The following is a 22605-nucleotide window of genomic DNA, read 5'->3' as shown; positions in this document are numbered from 1 at the left end:
CGAAGGCAGAAGGGCGGGCAGGCAGGCAGGCAGGCAGGCTGGCAGGCTGGCTGGCAGGCTGGCGGGCGAGCGGGCGGGCGAGCGGGCGGCAGGCAAGCCATCCGACGACTGACACCGGCCCCACTGCTTCCTCACCATCACCGCCGTCCCCCTCAAGACTCCGACAAAGTGAGCATCACCATATCGACTCCAGCACCGTAAGCGACCGCCGCACCTACGACAACGAGATAAGGCCGCGCAGGAGGGAGGTTTTTGGAAGGAGAGCCGGGAGGAGCCGTGGTTCGGTGTCAGTACATCTGAGGTGGAATCGAGGACCGCATCATTGCCGCCGACCGTAGAACGTACCAGCATCGCCAGAGATCCGCCGCCGACGTCCAGCAGCCTCGCTCAGCCACCATACCAAAGAGCCGACCGGTCGTCTCTTCCGGCACAGCGGTCCTTGAGACCCAGCTGCACCGACTCCCGACTCTGGTAGCGGCATCTGCAATCGCCGCTTAATCGCTCGACATCCCACGAACACGGATTGCAAGCTGCCCCCGCTGGTCTGCTCGCAGACTTGCGCTCGCAGGGGGCGTGCTGCACCAGCGAAACGGTCAATCTGCCAACATCTCACCGCCAAAACAGCCGCCTTCGACTACGGCTTCGGGATCTAGACGAAGTCCCGCCGTCTTTCTACTTCTTCAGCGATATGCTCGACTTATGGCACGCCCATTCGAGATGCCACGGATAGCGAGCACGACCACTGCCGCCAAAGAGGCACCGATCTGTCCCCTCAGCCTTCCGACCTCGACAACCACACCGCCCGACCAACTTCGACTTCCGCCTGGCTCGATGCGGCTGGCGACGGCGGCAATGATGTTGTTGGGATGCTAGGTGGAAGTTTAGGCAGGATTGGAGATGCGGTCTCTGGTCGCATGGATGCTGTTGAGCCGGACCAGGATTTAGCGGAAGAAAGAGGCGCGGCCTCGCGGTCCGGAACTGGCGCGGCTAGGGTGCAAATTTCTCTCAGTTCCGAGTCCAGAACGAGCTGACCTCTGTCGTTTCTCGCCCTTTCTTCCCGCCCACACCCGCTCCTTCTCCACCTCCTGTCTCCGAAGATGGCTGTTCACCACAACAACGTCCTCCACAACAACCACTTCCGCAAGGACTGGCAGAGGCGTGTCAAGGTCTGGTTCGACCAGGCCGGCGCCAAGAAGCGCAGGCGCACTGCCCGCCAGGTCAAGGCCGCCAAGCTCGGTCTCCGACCCGTCCAGCCCCTCCGCCCCGCTGTCCGATGCCCCACCTTCCGCTACAACATGAAGATCCGCTCCGGCCGCGGCTTCACCATCGAGGAGCTCAAGGCTGCCGGCATCCGCAAGAAGGAGGCCCGCTCCATCGGCATCCCCGTCGACCACCGCAGGCGCAACAAGTCGGCCGAGTCGCTCAAGATCAACACTGACCGCCTCAAGGCCTACAACGAGCGCATCATCGTCATCCCCCGCAAGACGAAGCAGAACAAGGACAAGAAGGTCGACCTCTCCAACGTCACCGCCGCCCGCCAGGTCCAGGCTGTCCTCCCCCTGCCCGCCTCGAGCGTCGCCGAGGCTCCCCGTGCCATCACCGCCGAGGAGAAGGAGTTCCAGGCCTACAAGCACCTCCGAACCACCCGTGGCGCGCACCGCCAGGCCGGCTACCTCAAGGCCCGCCAGCAGAAGAAGGAGGAGGAGGCCGCCAACGCCAAGAAGTAAACAGCTTCCACGGTGCCCGGCTCTTTCTGTACATTCTCTTTTCTTTCCTGCCATCGCCTTGTTCCGTCATCCCCCCTTCTCTCCTTCATTCCTTTCTTCTCTCGCAAGCCCACACGGCGACGACGACGCGACGAAGGACGGGATCGGACTTCTCCGGTTCGATCCCAAAAGGCCTCCTCACAAGGATGGACGCCTAAAGCTGAGCCTTGCATGCGGGGGCTCGGACAAAGGTTTCCAGCGTCACCCCTCTTCGGCGGTGACCGAGGCCAACCCCACTGGTGTCGGGCGGCCGCTTCTCCCGTTCTGCAGATCCGTCACCGCCCTTCAGGAAGACGGGGTGGTGTCGAGGAGGGACGGACGCACGCCCTGTATGCTTTCCAGACTCTTCCCCATGTTTCCCCCCGACGCCCGCGCGGCTCCAGTGGTCACCCTCCCTGTCTTCAACTGCATCTTTCCCGGCCCTGCCCCTCGTCTCCTTACCCCGGGGCGCTGGGTCGAGATCGTATCCACCAAAACAACAAATACAACACAGCCTCTGCCAAAAATCGTCGCCACCGTCTGTCCGTCTGTCTGCCTGCTCACCTGCCTGCCTTTTTTCCATGCCGGGCCTCGGCGACCATCCTCACGCGAGCTCTTGTCTGTCTGTCGCTGTCAACGCTGGTGCACGTCCATTGTCGCGCTTCGGCGACCACGGCATTCTTGGTTCTTCCATGGCCCGAGACCGCTCAACCAAGCCCCTGTTTCGCTCAGGCCTGAGTGGTAGCCAGGCTGCACCGCCGAGTCGTTGACGAGCCTGTGCATCGGCGCACTGCACGACGGTGGAGCGCAACCAGAGGTGGCGATGCCAATGCTGACGGCAAGTGCAAGCCGCCGATTCAACCAGCCGCGCAGTTGCTTTCACCAGGTCGGTTCGAGGAGAAGGCCAGGCCGGAAAGGTGGGCGAGAAATTCGGGCCAGTGAGCCGTCGCGGCGCCCCCCTTTTTTGGCTGCAGTGGCACTCTGGCCGCTTCGACCCCCTACACCGACTCACCACAGCGTCAGCTGTGCGCTGGCACCGATCCATCCATGCTCGATTGTGACAGGAGTCGATCCGGCGGCCGTTGGCGCAAGGCGAAGCAGGACTCGGCCGTCAACCAGACGCCCGGTGTCCCAGCCTACTCGGTAGTGGGCTGACATGTTTGGCGATCGCGCGGCTCGCCCGCACTGGGCCACCGCGGGCTGATCGCCGTCAGCGCCGCACACACGCGTGAGCTGGCACCGGAGCGGCGCCCATCTCAGGGCAAGGCGAAGCTCTAAACGCCGTGAGAACCCTCGATCCTCCGAGACGAGCGAGGGAGTGCGCCAGCTAGTGGCCCCTCGAACCGAGTCAAGCATCTTGTCCCACCAACCTTTGTCGTCGTTTCGGCCGCCCACACCGCGGTGACCTTTGACCGGGTGGGTTGCCATTAGCAAGGGGTGACCGCTGGCTCCTCTTTCTTCTCGGGCTACAAGCTTGGTGTTGCTCACTTTTTGCGCCCACGCCTTAGCCTGTACCGCTATTGCTACGCCCCGCAGGTGGGAACAGTCGGTGCCTCGAGTGGACGAAATTGGGCGAGAAAGGTATATAAGAGGCCAGCCGCCTCGAGGACGAGGCAGAACCATCCCTCAGCTCACTCACCCCTCGCTCTCCTCCTATCCAGCTCAGCTCCCAGGTCCACAAAGGTTAGAACACAGTCCTTTCCCTTTCTCTGCGTATCCCGCTCCGCCTCGCCCCGCCCCCTCGCTCCGCCACCCTTTCCTGCTGGTCAGCGTGTCGCTACGCGTCTATCTACCATGCCCAGCTCCAGCGCCAGGTGGACCAGGCTGCGCCTGTTTGCCACCATCTGCCTCCTCGCGACGCCGTGGCTGGTCAGCGCCAGCCAGGTCATTACCCCTCCTCCGTCTTCGCCCGAGCAGCCCGACAGCCCGGCGCTGAGTTCCAGCCACAACCCAGCTTCCAACGGGCCCAACCCGGCTCACATTCCGGCAGCCGGAGGCGGAGGAGGCGCCGGTGGCCCTCCCACTGTCCCCGGTGGCGGCGGTGGCGATGAGGACGACTCGGACGACACGCCCGACCAAGTTGGCGGCCCGCCGAGCTCGGACTCTCAGGTCGACCACTGCGCCGTCGGCGGTCCCGGCGGCAAGCCGCGCGTGCTGTCTTCGGTCTGCTCGACGGGCACCACCCGCAACATTATCGAGGAAAAGCCTCACGACTGGATCGTCGAGTGCATCTACCCGCCCATGGGCTCGCAGCCGGGCGAGACCAAGTACTTTAAGAGCGCCAGGCCCGACTACTCGCCCGACGACTGCCCCACACCCAAGTGCAAGAACCTGCGCAAGGGAGGCATGCCCAACTGGCACCAGGCTGACACGCCCACCTGCGGCGGCGGCGGCCACCCTAGCGGCCCGGGAGGCGGACCTCCCAGCGGTGGCTCTCGACACCCGACCCCGCCGCCCGGTGGCTCGCACGAGCAGCCTCCCACGCCTGACAGCCCTGGCTCTGGTGGCCCGCCTCCGACAGGCCCGCCGTCGCGCGAGCAGCCCCCGTCGCCCAGCCACGGTGGCTCGCCTCCTCCCTCGAAGCCCCCCAAGAGCGAATCACCGCCTCCGTCTTCTCCCCCGGAGGACGACTCGCCGCCTCCCTCTTCTCCTCCAAAGAACGACTCGCCGCCTCCCTCTTCGCCCCCGAAGAAGCACTCGCCGCCTCCCTCTTCGCCTCCGGAGGACGACTCGCCGCCTCCCTCGTCGCCCCCGCAGAATGACTCGCCGCCCCCCGACACGCCGAGCGGCGGCCATGGCGCCGGCGTTCCTCCCGGCGTGCCTGTCTCGCACGGTCACAAGCATCACGACGACTCGCCTCCGCCCATCAGCTCCGGCGGCCCGTCGGCCCCTCCGCCGGCGGCGGGAGGAGGTCAGCCTCCGTCGCCCCCGAGCAACAAGGATGTCCCTCCCTCGCCTCCCTCTGGCCCCGACAGCCCGCCTCCTGCTCCTCCTTCTGGCGAAAGCGGCAGCCCGCCGCCGCCGTCGCCGCCTTCGAGCCCGTCTGCGCCTCCGAGCAACGACACGCCTCCCTCTCCTCCTCCTGACAACGCTACGCCTCCTCCCGGTGGCTCGTCGCCCCCGTCGCCCCCTACGCCTGGCATCAGCTCTGGCGGCCCCTCGGCTCCTCCACCGTCGTCTGGAGGTGGCGACACCCCTCCTGGCCCGGGTGACTGCGGTCCTCTGGCTCCGCCCATCTTGATCCAGCAGGTCATCAACCCGAAGCAGTGCCCGGCTGCGTCCTCGCAGTCGCCCTCCGACGCCGCCGGTGGCTCCAGCCCTGCTCCAGCCATCGGCGCTGGCGTCGTTGCGCTCGAGTTCCAGCTGCCGGACCTGTACAAGCTGCTCCTCACCATGAACCTGACAGTCCCGCAGGTCGACGCCTTTTCCTACGGCCTTCAGCGGCTGGCTGCCCAGGGTTCCGCCAAGGTCTCGAGCACCTGCCAGTCTGGCACGTCGGGTGGCACTGGCGGCAGCCCTCCCTCTGGCGACCAGCCTGGCGGAGACAGCCCCAGCAACGGACCGTCGCAGCCCTCTTCTGGTCCCTCGAACTCGCCTTCGACTGGTGGTACTCCTGGTGGCCGCTCGCCGGGCGGCGCTCCTTCCTGCGGTCCGTACGACGACAGCTGCATCGGAGGCGCCCCACCGAGCTCTGGCCCTTCCAAGAACCCGCTCTTTGGCTCTCACGGCGGCAACAAGCCCAGCGGCAACGAGCCCACCGACAAGCCCAGCGGCAACGAGCCCGCCAACACGCCTTCTACCAAGAACGTCTACAATGCGCCCGAGGGCACCGACGGCGGGTCGAGCAAGCACGAGCCCAAGGGTACCGACGATGGGTCGAGCAAGGACGAGCCTGCCAACACGCCCTCGACCAAGAACGTCTACGATGCGCCGCAGAGGAGGGGTCTCGGCCATCGTCCCGCTCGTGCTCGCAACTGGAAGCGCTGGGCCAAGTAGTCGCCCGCGTCCGTCGCCCGCATCCGCCGCACACAGCCATCCTCCTCGCCGCCTTTTCGCACCACTGTCCGTCCCTTTTGCCTCGATGGCGCCTCTGTGGCGCTTCGGGTGCGCCCTCACCGGGCACCAGATCCGTTCCCTCTTTCGTCCTTTCCCTCTGTCCCTTCGCCTCGTCTCCGTCCATTGTCCGGTGCCGCCGGCGATGCCGTTCACTCCGCTCGATCACGCTCAGATCTTTGTCGTCTGTCCATCGCTGTTCTTCCTTGTCGAGACTCAGCGCGCCGCCTCCGCTTCAAAAACAATCCCTCCTTTGTCGATCAGACTGTGACGTGGCGGACAGGGCGCCGGAGCGCGCGTCGATGGAGCTTTGTTGCGGTGCGATGGCATTTGCGCTGAGCGGAATGGTGGTTGTACAGGCCCCTCTCCGTGCGCCTACTTTTCTCCCGTTGCTTTGTCTCGACCTCGGATCCCCTCTGAGCGCCCGCCAGGCTCCTCGCCTTGGGCGCTCTGCGGGCGCCGACGGCCGGCGCCGGCGACCGGCACGCCTACGAGCTGGCCGCCTTCTTGGCCGCCTTCTTGATGGCGGCTTCCTTTGCGGCCTTTCGTACGGCGGCGGCCGACTTGGCCCAGCCCATCTTGACGAGCCACTTGACAAAGCTGGGCGTGACGGCGGCGGTGAATGCGACGCGGACGGGCAGGAGGAGCGTCTTGTGGATCGTGTAGGCGAGCACGAGCTCGGTCCAGATGGTGCTGCTGCCGCCCTGCCGCTTCTTGTCGGCGCCCGCGGCGCCCGGCTGCTGCTGGTCTCGCTCGTCCTGCTCGCGCTGCTCGCGCTCCTCGTCGCTCTCTTGCCGCTTCGACAGGCCGACGGCGTCGCGCACCCGCGTCTCGAGCTGGCGGATGTGGTCGGCGCCCAGCATGTGGATGGCCGCAAACGTCAGGCCCAGGTCGACCGACGACGCGGCCAGGTAGACGCCCAGCGCCCACCACCCGTACCGCCGGGTCAGATAGCGCAGTCGGTCCTTGAGCGAGCCCTTTCTCGCCTTGCGCTCCTCTTCCTCGTCCTCCTTGTCCTGCTCCTCTTGCTCTTGCTCTTGCTCCGGACGTCGAGGATCCGGTTGCGGCTTGGGCACGGCGCTGTGGACGGAAAAGGGCCGCACAGAGGCTAGCACCATGCGAGGCGCCCCCGGCGTGGCTCTCGAGGCGAGAGGGTGAGGGAACAGGGCCAGAGGCGCCGCTGCCGAGGGGCGAGTCGAGGCGGATCGGACGAGGGAGCGGGCCGGCGCCAGGCTCTGCGGTCGTGCAGTGAGCGTCGACGCCGACGAAGACGCCACGCGCCTCGCCGTCTGGCTGCGTAGCATGCTGGATAGGTGGTTGCGTCAAAAGGCGAGGCGGGCGAAAAGGGTGGCGGTGGTAGTCGTGGTAGTGGTGGTGGTGGTGGTCCGGCGGCGATGATTGAGCGGGCCCGCTGCCATGTGGAGCCCAACAGAAAACGTGCGCGAAATTGACCAAGAAATAAAATGAGACAGATTCTCAGAATCTGAGGCTGGAAGCAGGTTGACCCCTTCCGGCTGTACCGCTGCAGCCCTCAAGGTACGATCCTTGGACTCGACGTTGACACGCAAGGATAGGGGCGGCACGGTCAAAGAGGTGCTGCCCTAGCAGACAACATCAGGGGGCGACAGGGAAAAAGTAAGACTCCCAGGTGGAGGACCTGGAAAAAAAAGAAGACCACTACGGGAATTGAACCCGCGCCACTGCCCCTCCTGCTTTCGATTCCTGGGCAAAGGGACCGCTTGCTGGCTCGCCTGCTTTTTTTCTGGCACCCGGGATTGAGAGCGAGCCGAGGGGCCGGTGTGCGCCCGTGCCACGCGAGCTAGCCAGCCGCCCTGGCGTGAAAGGCTCCCAGGCCTCCCCGCCTCCCCGCCTGCCAGCCTTGCCAGCCTTGCCTGCCTGCCTGCCTGCCTGCCTCCTGCTGCGTGCAGCCCGTCCTAGGCCGTGCGGTCGACATCTTTCCCTACCACCATCTACTACCCCCCTCTCTTACACTCGTCGAAACTACGCCTACGCCCGCCATGCCCACCACGAAGCTCACCAGGCCCACCGTGCCCTTCAGCGAGGCCGCTTGGTAAGTCCAGCGACCGCCGTTCTCGTTGAGCGCCGCATCGCACGGCTGACCGGCTCCGTGTTTCGTCTCTGCCCACCCGCTCCCGCTCCCGCCAGGATCACCGGCCTGCCCTCGTCCATCTTCACCGAAGAGTCCCACTACAGGCTGCGAGAATGGGCGAGGAAGTGGTGCGACGACGTCCTCATGCCCGCTGCCGCAAAGTACGAGGAAGGTGGGTGCACGCAGAGGTCCTGGTCCACCTCGCTCGTCGTGCCTGCCGCCCTCGCCGACCCGCTGAAGCCGCCCCCTGGCTACCCACTGCCCCTGCCCCTTCCCCGCGCACAGCCGGCATCATCACCGACAATGACGCCTACAGCCAGGCCGCCAAGGACGGCGTCCTCCTCGTCTTTGCCGTAAGTCTCGCCGTGGAGACTCATCTGCGTGACAGCTCGACGCGGCACGGGCTGACGGTCCGCGCATGCCGGACTACCTCGCCTCTTCACAGCTCGGAGTCCGCGTCCCCCAGAAGTTTGCCGACATGGCCAAAGCGCAGGGCATCGAGCTGCCTGCCGGCATCAAGCCGTCCGAGTGGAACAACATCCACGACTAGTGCGTGCGGTCGGAGGACGAGGAACGCCGCCGCCACAGTCTACGACGGGAGCCGCTCGCGCTGAGCATCTGCTTCCGCCTTCTGTCCCTCCCTTCCCGTCTTCGCCCGCAGCATCATCTGGGACGAGTTCAACCGCTGTGCAAGCAGCGCCGCCGTCATGGGACTCGTCGGCGGCCTGACCTACGGCGTGCGTAGGGCACCTCGCGCCATCGATGGCGGCACGGCGTGATCCCGACTGACGCAGCCACCTGCTCCTCTCCACTCTTCTCACGCAGGCCGGCCCCATCATCCACTTTGCCAGCGAGGAGCAGCGCCAGAAGTGGCTGCCCGACATTTTTGCCGGAAAGAAGCGCATCTGCCTCGCCATTACCGAGCCCCTCGCCGGATCCAACGTCGCCAACCTGAGCACTTCGGCCGTCAAGAGCGACTGCGGCAAGTACTACATCGTCAACGGCAACAAGAAGTGTGAGTGCGGGGCCGGCCTCGTGGCTTTAAACCTCTGGCTGCAACGACGCTGACGCCCCGTGCCGACGGTGACCGCCTCTGCCGCCGCCTACACCGCAGGGATCACCAACGGCATCTACTCGGACTACTTCACCACCGCCGTCCGCACCTCGGGCAAGGCCGGCGACGCTCACGGCATCTCGATGCTCCTCATCCCGCGCGGCGAGGGCGTCACGACCAAGCACATGAAGATGATGGGCGGCGGCGGCTCCGGCACCACGCTCGTCGAGTTTGACGTGAGTGCGCATCGCGATGCGGCTCGCCGGTCCGAGCTGACGCTGACGCCACGACCCGCCTGACCACGTGCGAGCCTCGCAGGACGTCAAGGTGCCCGTCGAGAACCTCATCGGCAAGGAGGGCGAGGGCCTGCGCCTCGTCTTCTACAACTTCAACCACGAGCGCATGACGATCGCCTTTACCGCGCTGCGCTACGCCCGCGTCTGGTGAGTAGTGTGCGCAGGGTGTTCCTCGGTCGACCTCGGCGTGCTGATCGGCCGTCCCCGCTCCCCCGCTCGGCAGCCTCGAGGACTCGATCGCCCACGCCCGGCGACGCGAGGTGTTTGGCCAGAAGCTCATCGAGCAGCCCGTCGTCCGTCACAAGGTGAGTCGTCGCCGTTGCCGCTTGCCGCCCGCTCCGCCCCCGCGGCTGACTCTCGTCTCTGGCCCCACTTGGCAGATCGGACACATGGCCAGAGAGGTCGAGGCGCTGCAAGCCTGGGTCGAGTCGGTCGTCTACTCGCAGCTGCACCTGTCCACAGAGCAGTCCAACCTCTTGACCGGCGGCACCTGCGGTCTGCTCAAGGTGAGTCGCCCGCCGCACGGCTTGCCACCGGGAAGGGACCGTGACTAAAGCGACCTCATCCCCGCCATCGCGCCCGCGCAGGCCCACGCCGGCATCGTCCTCGAGCACGTCTGCCGAGACGCCGTGCACCTCCTCGGCGGCATGGGGCTGACCAAGGGCGGCACCGGCGACCGCATCGAGCGCATCTGGAGGGAGCTCAAGGGTAAGTCTCTCGGTCCCATCAAAGACTGCGGGTTCACCGTGCGCGCCTGCTACGGCCATGCTGACCCTTGCACCCGACCCTGCGTGCTTGCGCTCCCCGCAGCCTTGACCGTGCCCGGAGGCAGCGAGGATGTGCTCCTCGACCTCGGCGTCCGCCAGCAGCTCAAGCTCGTCAAGCCCCAGGGCGCAAAGATGTAGACTAGATGGCGAACCTCTGCAACGGATGTGAAGGTTTGCGTTTGTGTTCTCTCTACTTCTTCCGTAAATCACTACCTGCTTTTGCCTCCGACAGGCCACAACGTCGAACGAAGCCGTCCGGTCCGGTGCTACACGAAGCGACACGAAGCTCTACGATGAAACGCCTCGCCCGCTCCACCGACACCGTCAGCGGTCCCTCGTCATCCGTGCGCAGAAGCGTTTCCATCACGAGCGGGTTCGGCAACACCTGTTCGCGCTCAAGGGATTCGGGCAGCGCTGCTCTCAGAACGTCTGCGAGGAGATGCGCCAATGGGCCGAGGTGACGCCGAGCGCCTCATCATTCCTCGGCATGCTGTCTCGCAGGACAGAGCATGCCATCCCTTTCGGACCGAAAGGGAAGTATCGAGCGCAGACACCGGCATCGACCAAGGCCGTGCCACCCTGCAGTCGAGCATTCCGAGTCCGCCGTGGATCCGTAGCACCCGGCCTGCTCTTCTGCCGCCCAGCGAGACCCCGCTCCACCTCCGCGTGTGAAGCCTTTCGGCCTTCCGACCTTGAACTCTAGCTAGCCCTGAGAGCGGGTCCATCGTCTGGCTACCTGCTCCGCTTGGCTCCATCTCGACCTCTCTTGCCCATCGACCCCGTACTAGTATCACAAGCATCTCTTTCGCGGTTCAACGAAGCTCATCAAGGCTTTCCGGCGGTGTACAGTGCGCGCTAGAGCCTGTCCACCGGCAAAGGAAGCGGCTGGCCCAGGTGCCGCATCACAGGAGCCCGTTGGCTCGTCTCCCGAGGCCATGAGGTGACCTAGACCCTAGCGGTATCATCGGAAGAGAAGCTGGCGACGGTGGAGTCGCCCTGATAGCGGTATGCTACCATTGTGCACGGTCGCGGCAGGACCCGGCCGCGCTCGATGGCCGTGTTGGTCCCCTGCAGGAGCCTGATGAGCAGCTCTCGATATAGCTTAGTGATTATGTGTATTTGGACCTTCGTCATGTGACGCCTTATTAGCTCAGTGGTAGAGCGCGTCACTAGTAAATAACCTGGGTCCGCGGTCATGACGAGGTCAGTCGTTCAAATCGGCTATGAGGCAACTTCTCTTTTCTTTTTGCTCTTTCTTGCCTGCCAACCTGCAGCGGATCCGAGGCGGCAGGGGGCTGGCCTGCCGGCTTGCTCCACTTTCGCAGCCTCAGGTGGGCCACTCGCTCACTGCTTCTCTTGCGCCACCGCGATCCGCCCTACCGACTTCGCCACCACCGCGCCCGCACACCTCGTGTCCCCCTTTTCGCCGCACCAGCGTACAGGAACGCAACGCTTTGCGCTCGCCGACCATGTCCAAGCAGCCGCTGTCGATAGAAGAGATCCTGCAGCGCCAGAAGCAAGAGTCGGCCTTCAAGCCCAAGTTCCTCACAAAGGCGCAGCGGCAGCAGCAGGCGCAGCTCGCCCAGCAGCAGCAGCAAGAGGAACAGAAGCGAAAGCAGGAAGAGGAGAAGAGGAGGCGCATCGAGTTCGAGGAGAAGGCGAGGTCGGCCGCGGCGTCCTCTTCGTCCTCGACCTACAACGACCACCACCGCCATGCTTCCGGACCATCCTCGTCGTCGTCATCCTCGCTGAGGGATCGCGACCGCGGACGCGACCGCGACGGCGGCTATCCGCGCGACACCGACTACAGCCGAGACGCCGGGGTATCGCTCAATTACGACGACGATCGCAGCCATGCCCCGCAAAGAGGCCCAAGAGGCGATAGAGGGCGACCTGCGGGCGATCCTCGAGGAGGGGGCGGACGTCCATATGGCGATCGGCCGCATCAGAACGGCAGCGGCGGCGTCCACTCCGGCAACGGCAACGGCAACGGCAACATCTCGTCCAGCGCCGCCCCTGCCGGAACCTCGGCCTCTGGCCCCTCAGAGAAGCCCATCACTGACGCCGAGCAGGACCTGATCCGGCAGCGCTACCTCGGCCTCAAGGAGATCAAGCGGAAGCCCAAGAAGAAGGCCACGGACAAGCGCTTCAACTTTGACTGGAGAGACGACGACGACACGAGCGACAAGATCAACCCGGTCTACTCGACGAGCATGGAGCCGAGCCTGTTCGGCGCCGGAGGTCGCGGCGGCACCGACCCGCTGCACCGCAACGGGCGGCTGGACCACGGCGCCTCGGACGGTGGCACTTCAGGCCCGGGAGGCTCGGGCGGCGGCAGCCTGGTCAAGCGCGGCGTGCGCTCCGCATTCGACGAAAAGCACTGGAGCGAAAAGGCGCTCGACGAGATGAAGGAGCGCGACTGGAGGATCTTCCGCGAAGACTTTGGCATCGCCGCGCGCGGAGGCAACATCCCCAAGCCGATCCGCTCGTGGAAGGAGTCGTCGATCCCGCGGCCGATTATGGAGGCGATCCAGGAGATTGGCTACACGGACCCGTCTCCGATCCAGCGGCAGGCGATCCCCATCGGCCTGCAGAACCGCGACCTGATCGGCATCGCCGAGACGGGTTCGGGCAAGACGGCGTCGTTTGTCATCCCGATGCTGGCCTACATCTCGGAGCTGCCGCCGCTGACCGAGGCGACGCGCCACCTGGGCCCCTATGCGCTGATCCTGGCGCCGACACGCGAGCTGGCGCAGCAGATCGAGGGCGAGACGCGCAAGTTTGCCAGCAAGCTCGGGTACAAGTGCGTGTCGATCGTGGGCGGTCGCGACATGAACGAGCAGGCCATCTCGGTGCAGGAGGGCGCCGAGATTGTCATCGCCACGCCCGGGCGGCTCAAGGACTGCGTCGAGCGGCACGTGCTGGTGCTGAGCCAGTGCACGTACGTCGTCATGGACGAGGCGGACCGCATGGTCAACCTGGGCTTCGAGGAGGTGGTCAACTACATCCTCGACAGCCTGCCCGTCAGCAACCTCAAGCCCGACACCGACGACGCCGAGGACCCGCTCAAGCTGCTGCGGCGCGAGGGCGAGTCGCGCATGGACAAGTACCGGGTCACGATGCTCTACTCGGCCACTATGCCGGCGACGGTGGAGCGGATGGCGCGCAAGTACCTGCGGCGGCCCGCCACCATCACCATCGGCGACGCCAACCAGGCGGTGGGCACCGTGGAGCAGGTCGTCGAGTTTATCCACTCGGAGGAAAAGAAAAAGGCGCGGCTGCTGCAGATCCTCAACACGGGCGGCTTCGCGCCGCCCATGATTGTCTTTGTCAACCAGAAGAAGGCGGCCGACGCGCTGGGAAAGGACCTGCAGCGGGCCGGGTGGTACCCCGCGGTGCTGCACTCGGGCAAGACGCAGGCGATGCGCGAAGAGGCGCTGGCGTCGCTGCGCTCGGGCGAGTGTCCCGTGCTCGTCGCCACCGACCTGGCGGGACGCGGCATCGACGTGCCCGACGTGTCGCTCGTCGTCAACTTCCAGATGGCCAACCACATCGAGGCCTACGTCCACCGCATCGGCCGTACGGGCCGAGCGGGCAAGCGCGGCGTCGCCATCACCTTTCTCGACAGCGGCGACGACGAAGTCATGTACGACCTCAAGCAGGAGATTGCAAAGAGCCCCATCTCCAAGCTGCCCCAGGAACTCGCTAGGCACCCCGCCGCACAGACGAAAATGACGCGCGAAATGTGAGTCCCCCGTTCGCGGTGATCGTCGATGCCGCGCCGCGCCACGCCGCGCCGCGCCGCTCGACGTCGGATCAGTCTGTTCGTCGGTGCATCTAGCTGACATGCTCCTCGATCTTTGTTTCGTTTTCCATCTCGCCACGGTACGCTCTTGCAGGAAACGGAAGCGCGACCGCGAAGACGAAGGCTGATCGCTCACCAGCCGCGCCCCCACTGCTCCGGGCTGTTGCGTGCAATAGAACTCGTCGTCCCACCCATCGAGTGCCGAGATGGCATCGTCCGGGAGCATATCCTGCATCACCTTCCCCGCATCCCCTCATCCCCCCCTTTGACCGCCTCTTCACCTCCTCATCTGACCCTGCTCATTCAGCCTCTCAACCAGCCAAACAAACCACTCCAACGAATCCACACCGGGCCCGCGCCCATCTCCGGCCTGACTCGAGGACGACGATAAAGAGGAGGAGGAGGAGCGCCACTTGTCGAGCCACCTTGCAAACTTGTCGGCCTCGTGCGCTTTACCCTGGAGGCTGCAGCACCGCTGGAGCATACACAGCGCATCGCCCTGGACACGGTGCAGCAACCTCTCGACCACCTCGGCTCCGGCACCGGCGTCGGTTTTGGTCCCGGTGGAAGCACCGTCGTCGCGGTCGGCGGTGATGCGGTCCCGTCGTCCCTTGACGTCCGGTCGCAGCGCGTCGGATACGAGCTGGATGTCGCTCTGCGCCCTCACGACGGCATCGAGCAGCATGGCGCAGCAGCCCATCAGCAGCCGCATCGACGTCGTCAGGAGCTTCCACTCCCTCTCGTCGACCGCTGACGCCGCCGCTGTCGTCGTCGTTGGAGGGGCAGGTGCGCTCTGATAGTGCGGCAGAGCAAGCACGGCGCCGATGTGCTTGATGCTCTCCTCGAGCTGCGCGCGTCCCTCGGCCGTCAGGGTCGAAACGAGCGCGCGGTGCTCGGACGCACACGCCTCCTCGTCGGATCGTTGCGTGCTCGGCGCAGCCGTCGCCGTCGCTGTCTTGGCCGTCGCACTCGTCGATGAGAGCAGCTTCATGATGGCCGACAGCGGAAACGCCGGCGCCCGCAGCGTGTCGGCGAGCAGGCCCGTCACGAGGTCCGCGCGGAAAAAGGGCGACTCGAGGATCGTCTTCTCCTTGGCCTTGGGCGGATTCGCATCCGAGGCGGCGGCGGCGGCCGCCGCATCGGCTGTGCTTTGCCGGCCGAGCTCGGCTTCGAGCGCATCGAGCTCCGCCTGCGCCGTCGGATCCTTGGGGTCGATCCTGGCCGCCTCCTCAAAGTCCTTCCTGGCCAGGTCGATGAGCTCGGTCCTGTCCGGCGATGCCGCATCGCGCTGCGCCAGCAGCGACCGGCGAGCCTTGCCTCGGCGCAGGTAGCCCTTCCACGTCAGGTTGCGACTCTTGGCGTCGGTGCGGCGAGTGAGGAGTTCGAGAGCGACGCTCGCTGCCTCGATTGTCTCGGCGAAGCGCTCGAGCTTGAGCAGGGCGGCGGCGCGGTTGAGGAGCACGCTGGCGTCGCGCTCGCCATTGGCGGCTGCGTCGACGATGCCGTAGAGCCTCTCGGCTTCGTCGTAATGGCCCTGGCTGAAGGCCGCATTGGCCGTTTCCTTGCATGCGGCCTGCAGCCGGGCGCGACAGGAGCTGCCGGCCTTGATGGCATTCCTGACCGAAAGCCCCTTTGGCGGCTCGGGCTCGGGCTCGGGTTGCTCGAGATCCGCGCCCTCTGGCTGGGGCTGCGGTAGCGGTGCCATGGGCTCCTTTCGCTGCTTGTCCTTTGGCGCGAGCTCGACCAGTATCCTGGTCAGTTCGAAGAGGTCGGCCTGGGCGAGGAGGGCAATGTCGCCGCTAGCATCGACCTGCTTGTGCCAGTCGATGTCGTTGCTCGCCTGCACAAAGGCGGCAGTGATGTCTGCGATGCTGCGATCGACGGCGCGCTTCCACTGGCGGTTCTTGTTGAGGTTGAGGTCGTACTCCCACGCCGGATCGCCTGCGAGGGGTCCGTGGCGCTTCTGCTGCTCGATGTGCTGGAAGAGGGGCACGTGGTCAAATACGAAGTGGGAAAAGTCGGGCTTGTGCTGGGACTCGATGGCGAGGATGGCGACGAGGGCGGACATGGTCGACGAGTCGATGGTGGCTGCGGCGGCGGCTGCAGCTGCCGGTGGTAGATGCTGGCCGGGACGATCGCTGAGGACGAGGCCGAGGCTGGCGACGAGCTTTCCGAAGGCGTGTTCGCGTATCCTTGCGGTTGCGAGCTGCTTTACGATGGTCTGGGTCTCTTGGTGGGATGGGAGCATGATGCCAATCTCTTGCGGCGTGCAGCCTTGGGGGATGAGGCGGGTGAAGTGGGTGATGACAAAGGCCTGCAGGACGTCTTCGAGGGCATCAAAGGTGGCAATGTCGAGGGCGTGTCGGTGTGCGGTGCGGATGAGCTGGGCCATGTCTGGGCCGTCCGATGCCGATGGCTGGGAGAGGAGGCCGTTGTGGGTCGTCATTGTGGTCGAGGCGGGCGGTGGTGGTGATGGCAAGGCGGGAGGTTTGTGCGGGATGTTTGGGATGCGCGGATGGTCGCACCGCCTCGTCCAGGTGACAGCGCAGGCCAGCAGGCAGTCGAGGAAGTAGCCAAGGGCAGATGCAGATGAAGCAAAGGCGACGAGGCGAGGTGAGGGCATGGAAGAAATGAACGACGCCCACAAGCCAACGCCCCGCACCGGCCAAAAAGGGCAGCTCGGCCCGCCTGCCTCCACCTTGGCTGAGCTTCTTTTTCCAGGGCGTTGCACGTGATGCCAGTGGCACGCCTCCAGGCCAGAGAGGTGGCAGGCAGAGTACGTGGGCCCGTGGCTCGCTCGACGCGGGCAGCGGCGCGTCTCGTCTGCAGGCAGCCAGGCGGGCAGCCAGGCAGGCGGGCAGCCAGGCAACCAGGCTGCGCCCAGCAACCGACCGACTGGCTAGGAGAGCCACAGAGGCCAGAGAGCAACACAAACCACCCACTGCCCCGACCCGCTGCCAGACAGCCTCTCAGTCTTCTCTGGCCCCCGGAACCCATCCTCCATCTTCCACCTCGGCCCGCCACCTTCACCAGTCATCTCCACCGCCACCGCCACCGCCACCGCCACGACCACCACCGCCCCATCCCGCCCGCCGTCGCCCAACGGCCCAAGACCGCGCCCGCACATGAACTCGTACCACACCGGCTCGTCGCTCTCGGACGCGCCACCAGGCCAGGGCCCCTTTACCCAGCAGCCCGGGCGGCCCCAGATCGACCTCAAAAAAAAGCTCGTCGTCGTCGGCGACGGCGGCTGCGGAAAGACGTGCCTCCTCATCGTCTACTCCGAGCACCGCTTCCCCGAGGAGTACGTCCCCACCGTGTTTGAAAACTACGTGCCCATCATCCAGTTCGAGGGCAAGACCATCGAGCTCGCACTCTGGGACACGGCGGGCCAGGAAGAGTACGACCGTCTCCGCCCGCTCTCGTACCCCGAGTCGGACGTCATCCTCATCTGCTTCGCCGTCGACTTCCCCGTCTCCCTCGCAAACGTCCAGGACAAGTGGTATCCCGAGATCAACCACTTTTGCGAGGGCGTACCCATCCTCCTCGTCGGCACAAAGACCGACCTCCGCAAGGACCCGGGCAGCCTCGCCATGCTCAGCGCGCAGGGTATCAAGCCCGTGTCCCCCGCGCAGGGAGAGGCCGTCGCGCGCGAGATCGGCGCCGCCCGCTACGTCGAGTGCTCGGCAAAGACAAAGGAAGGCGTAAAGCAGGTCTTTGACGCCGCGATGCGAGAGGCATGCCGGAAAAAGTGGGGGAGGCGCAAGGGCGGCGGAGGCGGAGGAGGAGCAGGAGGAGGCGGGGGCGGAGGAGGGAGCGGAGGTGGTCGCAAATGCCTCGTCCTTTGAAGCCCGCGTCGTCGTTCTTCCTCGTCCTCGGCATCGTCCTTGGCCTTGGCGCTGCCCTCGTCATGGACGAAGCCCCAGGACGGAGCTTCCACCACTCGGCCCAGATCCACCCTGCAAAACCGCCCAGCCTCGGACCATCGTCAACCATCGCATCCGCGCTCGGTCTCTCTCTCTCTCCCCCTCTCTCTCGAGCCCCTGCACCATCACCACGAGCCCTCTCCTATGCATCCACCATCATCCCTGCCCGTCGTCCCCTCTGCATATCTGGCAGCCCCATCTTGCATGCTTGCGCATCCGCCCCTCTTCTTTTGCCGCCGCGATCCGCTCGATCCGGATCCGCCATCGCCTCGCCACTCTTCTTCGGTCTCGTCCCAGCCCCGGCCGCAGCCACCGCCTCAGCCGCAGCCGCAGGCCACAGCTCCGCCCCCATCTTGCCTCACCGTGCCCTTGCCTCGGCCGTCACCTTAACTGTACCCGACCCTCCTGTCGTTCCGTGTCCATTCCGCTACTCTTTCCATCGGCCCCCTTGTCCCCTTGCCCTCGACCAACCTTGCCCTCGACCAATGTAGATATAGATGCACGCGCTCGCTCTCGTCCTTTCTCCCCCCGCACAGAAACCCTCTTTCCACGAGCCCGGCACCTTTTGCCGCGCGTACCAGCCTGCTTTTGCAGTACGCCAGAGGGGCGGCCGCACGACGGTCCCGCCTTGGCAGCACACGATACCATCACGGCATTGCCAGAGGGGTACGGAAGGGGTATATCTTTGGACGCGTCTAAGTACGTAGGCCAGAGGCGATGGATTCAGCATCTGCCGACCGACACCCTGCCTCCGTCGGCGAGGATGCCACACGCCTGGGTATATTCGGCGAACCAGGACCATCCCTTGTGGTAGCCGCTCGATGGCGGGGCGGCGATGCGGTACTTGAGAGAGCGCAACGACGAGCGGAAGGGCAGCTCGAGGGCGTGCAGGTGCAGGTGATCGACGCTGGCACGACGTTGCGGGGCAGGCAAGAGGAAGAAGGTCGAGCGAGGGTCAGGGCTGGACGAGAGCTTGACACGCCAGAGGAAGGTGGGAGGGCATGAACCTACCTGGTAAATGGAGGGATCTGGTGCATGTTGCACACGAGGCGGTGGCGGATGGTGCACGCAGAGGAAAGGTGAAGGGCGTCCGCAGGTGAGCTTGCCAGTCAGTCGGTGCGACCTGCACGGACGGCTTCGAGGGGCACGAGAGACCACGTACATGGAAGCCGAAGCGCCTTTCGGCCTTGGCATCGGGCGAGACGACCTGGAGCGCCTTTGCACCCAGCGCCTGCATCTCTCGGACTGTCGTTGGTGCAGAGAGGGACGGGGCAGGCCAGGCGAGGCGAGGCCGTGGTGAGCGCGAGGAGGGTGGCAGCAGAGACGCGACCGCGCCCGACTCACCCATTCCAACGTGCTGCGCCGTGAGGCTCTTGACGTTGGCAATGTGGATGCGCGGCACGACGAGAAGGTGGTGCTGCGCTGCGGGCGAGCGATCGGTGAAGCAGATGTAGTCGTCGTCCTACGGGGGCAGAGTCGAGGCAGGACGTAGCCGGCCAACGTGTCAGCGCTTCGGTGGCCGCGCCCGTTGAGACCGACAGGCGCGCCGTTGCTGCTCACCTCGAGGACGATGTTGAAGCGATCGGGGGTGATGGCGCAAAAGACGCAGCGGCTCGCATCGACGGACTTGTCGACGGGCCGGGTGCCCGCGTGGCCATGCTGCTGTGGTTGCTGCTGTGTGGGTAGCAGAGGTGTCTGGACCGAAGGGGATGGCTTGGAGGACTCGGTGCTCCCGCCAAAGCAGGAGAGGAGCGATGGCATGGCAGGTGGTCGTGGCTGACAAGGCGCGGGATGCGCCAAGGGGGGCGAGAGGCAAAGAAAGAGAGGCAAAGGAGGCCAGGGGGCAAACGAGCCAACGGAGCATGCCAGGTTGTCTATCTGTTGGCCGCTTGAGCCGTGCACCGGTGGCACCAGCGCCAAAAGGCACCGCCAAAAGGCACCGAGGGCAGGCCAGGCCGTGTGGAGGAGGCTATGAGTTGAAGTCTCTCGTGCGAGCTGAGATGGCCCCCACGGCCTGGCCACACCCAACCCGACCCGCGCCACCGGCTGCTGCGGTCTGCCCGCGCTCTTCTCTCTCTCTCTCACCCCAGCCGCCTTTGGAGCGGGCGATGAGGAAAATCGAGCCCGCGCCTACCAGCGAGCCAGGCCAGGCCAGGCAAACCAAGAAGAAACGGCCGGCCTCTTCCGCCATCGGCTCGAATAAAGCAGGGGGGGCCACCCACCCCCTCCTCGCCACTACCATCACCACCACCCCTACCACCCCATTCCTTTCAGCACCGCGCCCACTCCTCGCCTCTCGCCTCGGTAAGCATCCTGCCATCTCCTCTGCACCCCTTCCCACCTCCCGTCGAATGATGAACCATCCCGTGCATTGCTGGCACCAATCGTATTGCATGTGTGCCGACACAACCCCAAGAGGTTGGCATTTACGCTATTAGCCAAACCTCCTGAAACAACCAACACCCACCGCCATCACCGTTCAGCAGCAATAGCAGACGAGGCAGAGAGACTGAACCCCCCTTTGGCCCTCCATCCTTCTGCGCTGTCGCGTTCACAGGTCCGCCCTCTGCTCTATCATCAACCGTGCCCACCTTGTCCTGGTCCCCTTTTCGCCTGCTTGTATAATTACGCCCGTCTTTCCACACACCGCTGCTTCCGCCTGCACCCCTTCTTCCCCTCTTTTCCAATTTGCACTTCTCTTGATACCTTGCCACCACCACCTCTTCCGCCGGGCCCACCTTTCATCATCTCGCCTCGCCCGCCATGCTCCGTCACGGCACCCGCGCCCTCGCCCGTCGAGCCACGCGAACAGCAGCGTCGCCTCACCTGGTCGCCTGCGAGTGAGTCCCGTCACGTCGACCGGACGTCTGCCGCAAATTGTCCGACGATCGTGTAAGCCTGGCAGAGACGGGGCTGACACAGCCACCTGTCCTTTGTCTCCCTTCGTCGCCGCTGCCGTCGCCGCCGTCCTCACTGCGCGCCTCGTGCAGATCCACGCCCGCCGCCGTAGCAGCCGCAAATGGATCGAGTATGGCCATCGGCGCACCGCGCAGCTTCGCCTCGACCTCTCGCGTCCGCCTCGACTCGCACTCGCACTCGCCCCCGCCCTCGTCGTCCAAGACAGGCAGCGCGCCGTTTTCCTCGATCCACCCGTCCGAGATCGAGCACTTTAGCCGGCTCTCGTCACAATGGTGGGACGAGCACGGCGAGTTTGGCCTGCTCCACGCCATGAACCCGGCCCGCATCCAGTTTATGCGCGAAAAGCTCGACGAGGTGTGGGGCTGGGAGGCAGCAGAGGCACAGGTCCGCGCCCACTCGTCCGGTGGCGCCGGCGGTGGTAGCGAACCGGGGGCAGAGGCGAGCGGACCCACACCGGGTCGCGTTCGGTTCCTCGAGGGCCTGGATGTGGCCGATGTAGGGTGTGGCGGTGGCCTGCTGAGCGAGGTGAGTACCGTCGTCGCCTTTCCGTCTGCCACCCTGCCCGTCCGCTCGAACCCGTCTGAACCCAATCTCGACCCGCAACCCTCCGCCGTTCCCGCCGACGACACTTCCATCTCTCTTCGCTCGCTCGTCTTCTCCTCCCGCCGCCGCTGCTCCCGAGCCTCGCCCTTGGCAGAGTCTGGCAAGGCTCGGCGCGCGCACCACGGGCATCGACGCCTCGTCGTCCAACATCGGGATCGCCACGACCCACGCCGCAAAGGACCCGCTCCTCTCGCGGCCGCACCCGCTGGGCGGACCCTGCCTCACCTACCGCCACTCTACCGCCGAAGACGTCCTGGCCGAGGGCGCCCAGTTCGACATTGTCTGCGCGATGGAGGTCATTGAACACGTCAACGGACCCGCCGAGTTCCTGCGGTGCCTCGACAAACTCGTCAAGGTGAGCCCTCCTGCCCCTCTTTCCCCCGCACGTCTTTGCACCAGGTCGGGTTGCACGAACTCGGGGGCTTCTCGATTGCTCATCCCCCCATTTTCCCCCGCTCCTGCCTCGACGTCAACCGCCAGCCGGGAGGCCACATCTTCCTATCGACCATCGCACGCACGCCGCTATCCTACTTCCTCACCATCTTCATGGCCGAGCACCTCCTCCGCCTCGTCACGCCCGGAACCCACACCCACTCGCAGTACATCAACCCGGACGAAATCGTCGCCTTTTTCCAGAACGACCTCAAGTGGTTCCACCCGCACCAGCAAGGGCAACAGGGTCAGCAAGGGGGCCAACGACCGCAGAGGCTCATCTACGAGACGCGCGGGACCGCCTACCTCCCCTGGAAGTCGAGCTGGACCCTCGCCCCCAGCGGCACAAATTGGCCCGGTACCCAGGAGTGCAACTACTTTTTCTGGGCCCGCAAACCTCATCTCGCCGTCAATGGCGCCAATTGAAAGGAACCGGAAGCCGCCAGAGGCAGGTAGGCGCAAACGAACGTCGGCGAGCAGATGCAAGAGCGGGAGCGGGATCGGGATATGATGAAAGACAAAGCAGTGATGCCATTGATCGGATTGAATGGATGCCGTGTTGGCGGTGATGTGACGGTGATGAAGTGACGGCGATGGAGCATCGCAGGCCCGCGCGCATGCGTATAGAAATCTCGAGCCCGGGCCCCTCTTGGAACGCTCGGCAGGCCGCCGCCGCCGCCGCCGACGACCACGGCTACAGCTTAAACTTGGACCCGCTCGCCTCGGCGGCGCCGTTGGCCGCGGGCAAGCCGCTCTTCTTGCGCCCGCCGCCGCCGGTGGCGTCGGCGAGGGCGTCTTTGCCCTTTCTCTGTGCGCCATCCTTGCCAATGACGGTGACGCCGCGGTTGCCGACGACGCTTGCGCATGGCGTCGGCCGTTTCCTCGGTGGCCGACT

At 65.5% G+C, this 22605-nt stretch overlaps 10 protein-coding genes across 10 annotated transcripts in view; 6 read left to right on the top strand and 4 right to left on the bottom strand.

The window, feature by feature from the left end:
* Positions 1-1097: 1097 nt before the first annotated feature.
* PFL1_01274 (uncharacterized protein) lies at positions 1098-1727 on the top strand (the record flags this gene model as incomplete). Its single annotated transcript, XM_007878777.1, has 1 exon — positions 1098-1727. One exon carries the CDS (start codon positions 1098-1100, stop codon positions 1725-1727), a length of 630 nt encoding a protein of 209 aa, XP_007876968.1.
* A 1812-nt stretch (positions 1728-3539) lies between these two features.
* Positions 3540-5741, top strand: PFL1_01273 (uncharacterized protein; the record flags this gene model as incomplete). Its single annotated transcript, XM_007878776.1, has 2 exons — positions 3540-4173; positions 4267-5741. The coding sequence occupies 2 exons, from the start codon at positions 3540-3542 to the stop codon at positions 5739-5741; spliced, it is 2109 nt and encodes a 702-aa protein (XP_007876967.1).
* Positions 5742-6286: 545 nt separating this feature from the next.
* Positions 6287-7102, bottom strand: PFL1_01272 (uncharacterized protein; the record flags this gene model as incomplete). The annotated part of the gene is made up of 1 exon (XM_007878775.1): positions 6287-7102. One exon carries the CDS (start codon positions 7100-7102, stop codon positions 6287-6289), a length of 816 nt encoding a protein of 271 aa, XP_007876966.1.
* Positions 7103-7816: 714 nt separating this feature from the next.
* Positions 7817-10163, top strand: PFL1_01271 (uncharacterized protein; the record flags this gene model as incomplete). The annotated part of the gene is made up of 12 exons (XM_007878774.1): positions 7817-7869; positions 7965-8080; positions 8194-8261; positions 8354-8457; positions 8570-8645; positions 8734-8923; positions 9023-9198; positions 9281-9405; positions 9482-9563; positions 9639-9764; positions 9846-9966; positions 10069-10163. 12 exons carry the CDS (start codon positions 7817-7819, stop codon positions 10161-10163), a joined length of 1332 nt encoding a protein of 443 aa, XP_007876965.1.
* Positions 10164-11494: 1331 nt separating this feature from the next.
* Positions 11495-13958, top strand: PFL1_01270 (uncharacterized protein; the record flags this gene model as incomplete). Its single annotated transcript, XM_007878773.1, has 2 exons — positions 11495-13770; positions 13925-13958. 2 exons carry the CDS (start codon positions 11495-11497, stop codon positions 13956-13958), a joined length of 2310 nt encoding a protein of 769 aa, XP_007876964.1.
* A 175-nt stretch (positions 13959-14133) lies between these two features.
* PFL1_01269 (uncharacterized protein) lies at positions 14134-16276 on the bottom strand (the record flags this gene model as incomplete). The annotated part of the gene is made up of 2 exons (XM_007878772.1): positions 14134-14200; positions 14256-16276. The coding sequence occupies 2 exons, from the start codon at positions 16274-16276 to the stop codon at positions 14134-14136; spliced, it is 2088 nt and encodes a 695-aa protein (XP_007876963.1).
* Positions 16277-16345: 69 nt separating this feature from the next.
* PFL1_01268 (uncharacterized protein) lies at positions 16346-17678 on the top strand (the record flags this gene model as incomplete). Its single annotated transcript, XM_007878771.1, has 2 exons — positions 16346-16367; positions 16864-17678. 2 exons carry the CDS (start codon positions 16346-16348, stop codon positions 17676-17678), a joined length of 837 nt encoding a protein of 278 aa, XP_007876962.1.
* Positions 17679-18479: 801 nt separating this feature from the next.
* Positions 18480-19517, bottom strand: PFL1_01267 (uncharacterized protein; the record flags this gene model as incomplete). Its single annotated transcript, XM_007878770.1, has 5 exons — positions 18480-18663; positions 18768-18784; positions 18919-19001; positions 19101-19218; positions 19317-19517. The coding sequence occupies 5 exons, from the start codon at positions 19515-19517 to the stop codon at positions 18480-18482; spliced, it is 603 nt and encodes a 200-aa protein (XP_007876961.1).
* Positions 19518-20519: 1002 nt separating this feature from the next.
* Positions 20520-22136, top strand: PFL1_01266 (uncharacterized protein; the record flags this gene model as incomplete). Its single annotated transcript, XM_007878769.1, has 4 exons — positions 20520-20596; positions 20747-21200; positions 21373-21633; positions 21759-22136. The coding sequence occupies 4 exons, from the start codon at positions 20520-20522 to the stop codon at positions 22134-22136; spliced, it is 1170 nt and encodes a 389-aa protein (XP_007876960.1).
* Positions 22137-22404: 268 nt separating this feature from the next.
* Positions 22405-22605, bottom strand: part of PFL1_01265 (uncharacterized protein) — a gene marked incomplete at both ends in the record, with an annotated part of 2993 nt that continues 2792 nt past the window's right edge. The window contains one exon of the mRNA XM_007878768.1: positions 22405-22518. Within this exon, the coding sequence (XP_007876959.1) occupies positions 22405-22518 (114 nt within the window). The remainder of the gene's footprint in view (positions 22519-22605) is intronic.

The sequence above is a fragment of the Pseudozyma flocculosa genome, assembly GCF_000417875.1.
Source record: "Pseudozyma flocculosa PF-1 unplaced genomic scaffold scaffold00003, whole genome shotgun sequence".
Classification (NCBI taxonomy): Eukaryota; Fungi; Basidiomycota; class Ustilaginomycetes; order Ustilaginales; family Ustilaginaceae; genus Pseudozyma; species Pseudozyma flocculosa.
This window is presented reverse-complemented; position numbering and strand designations above follow the sequence as displayed.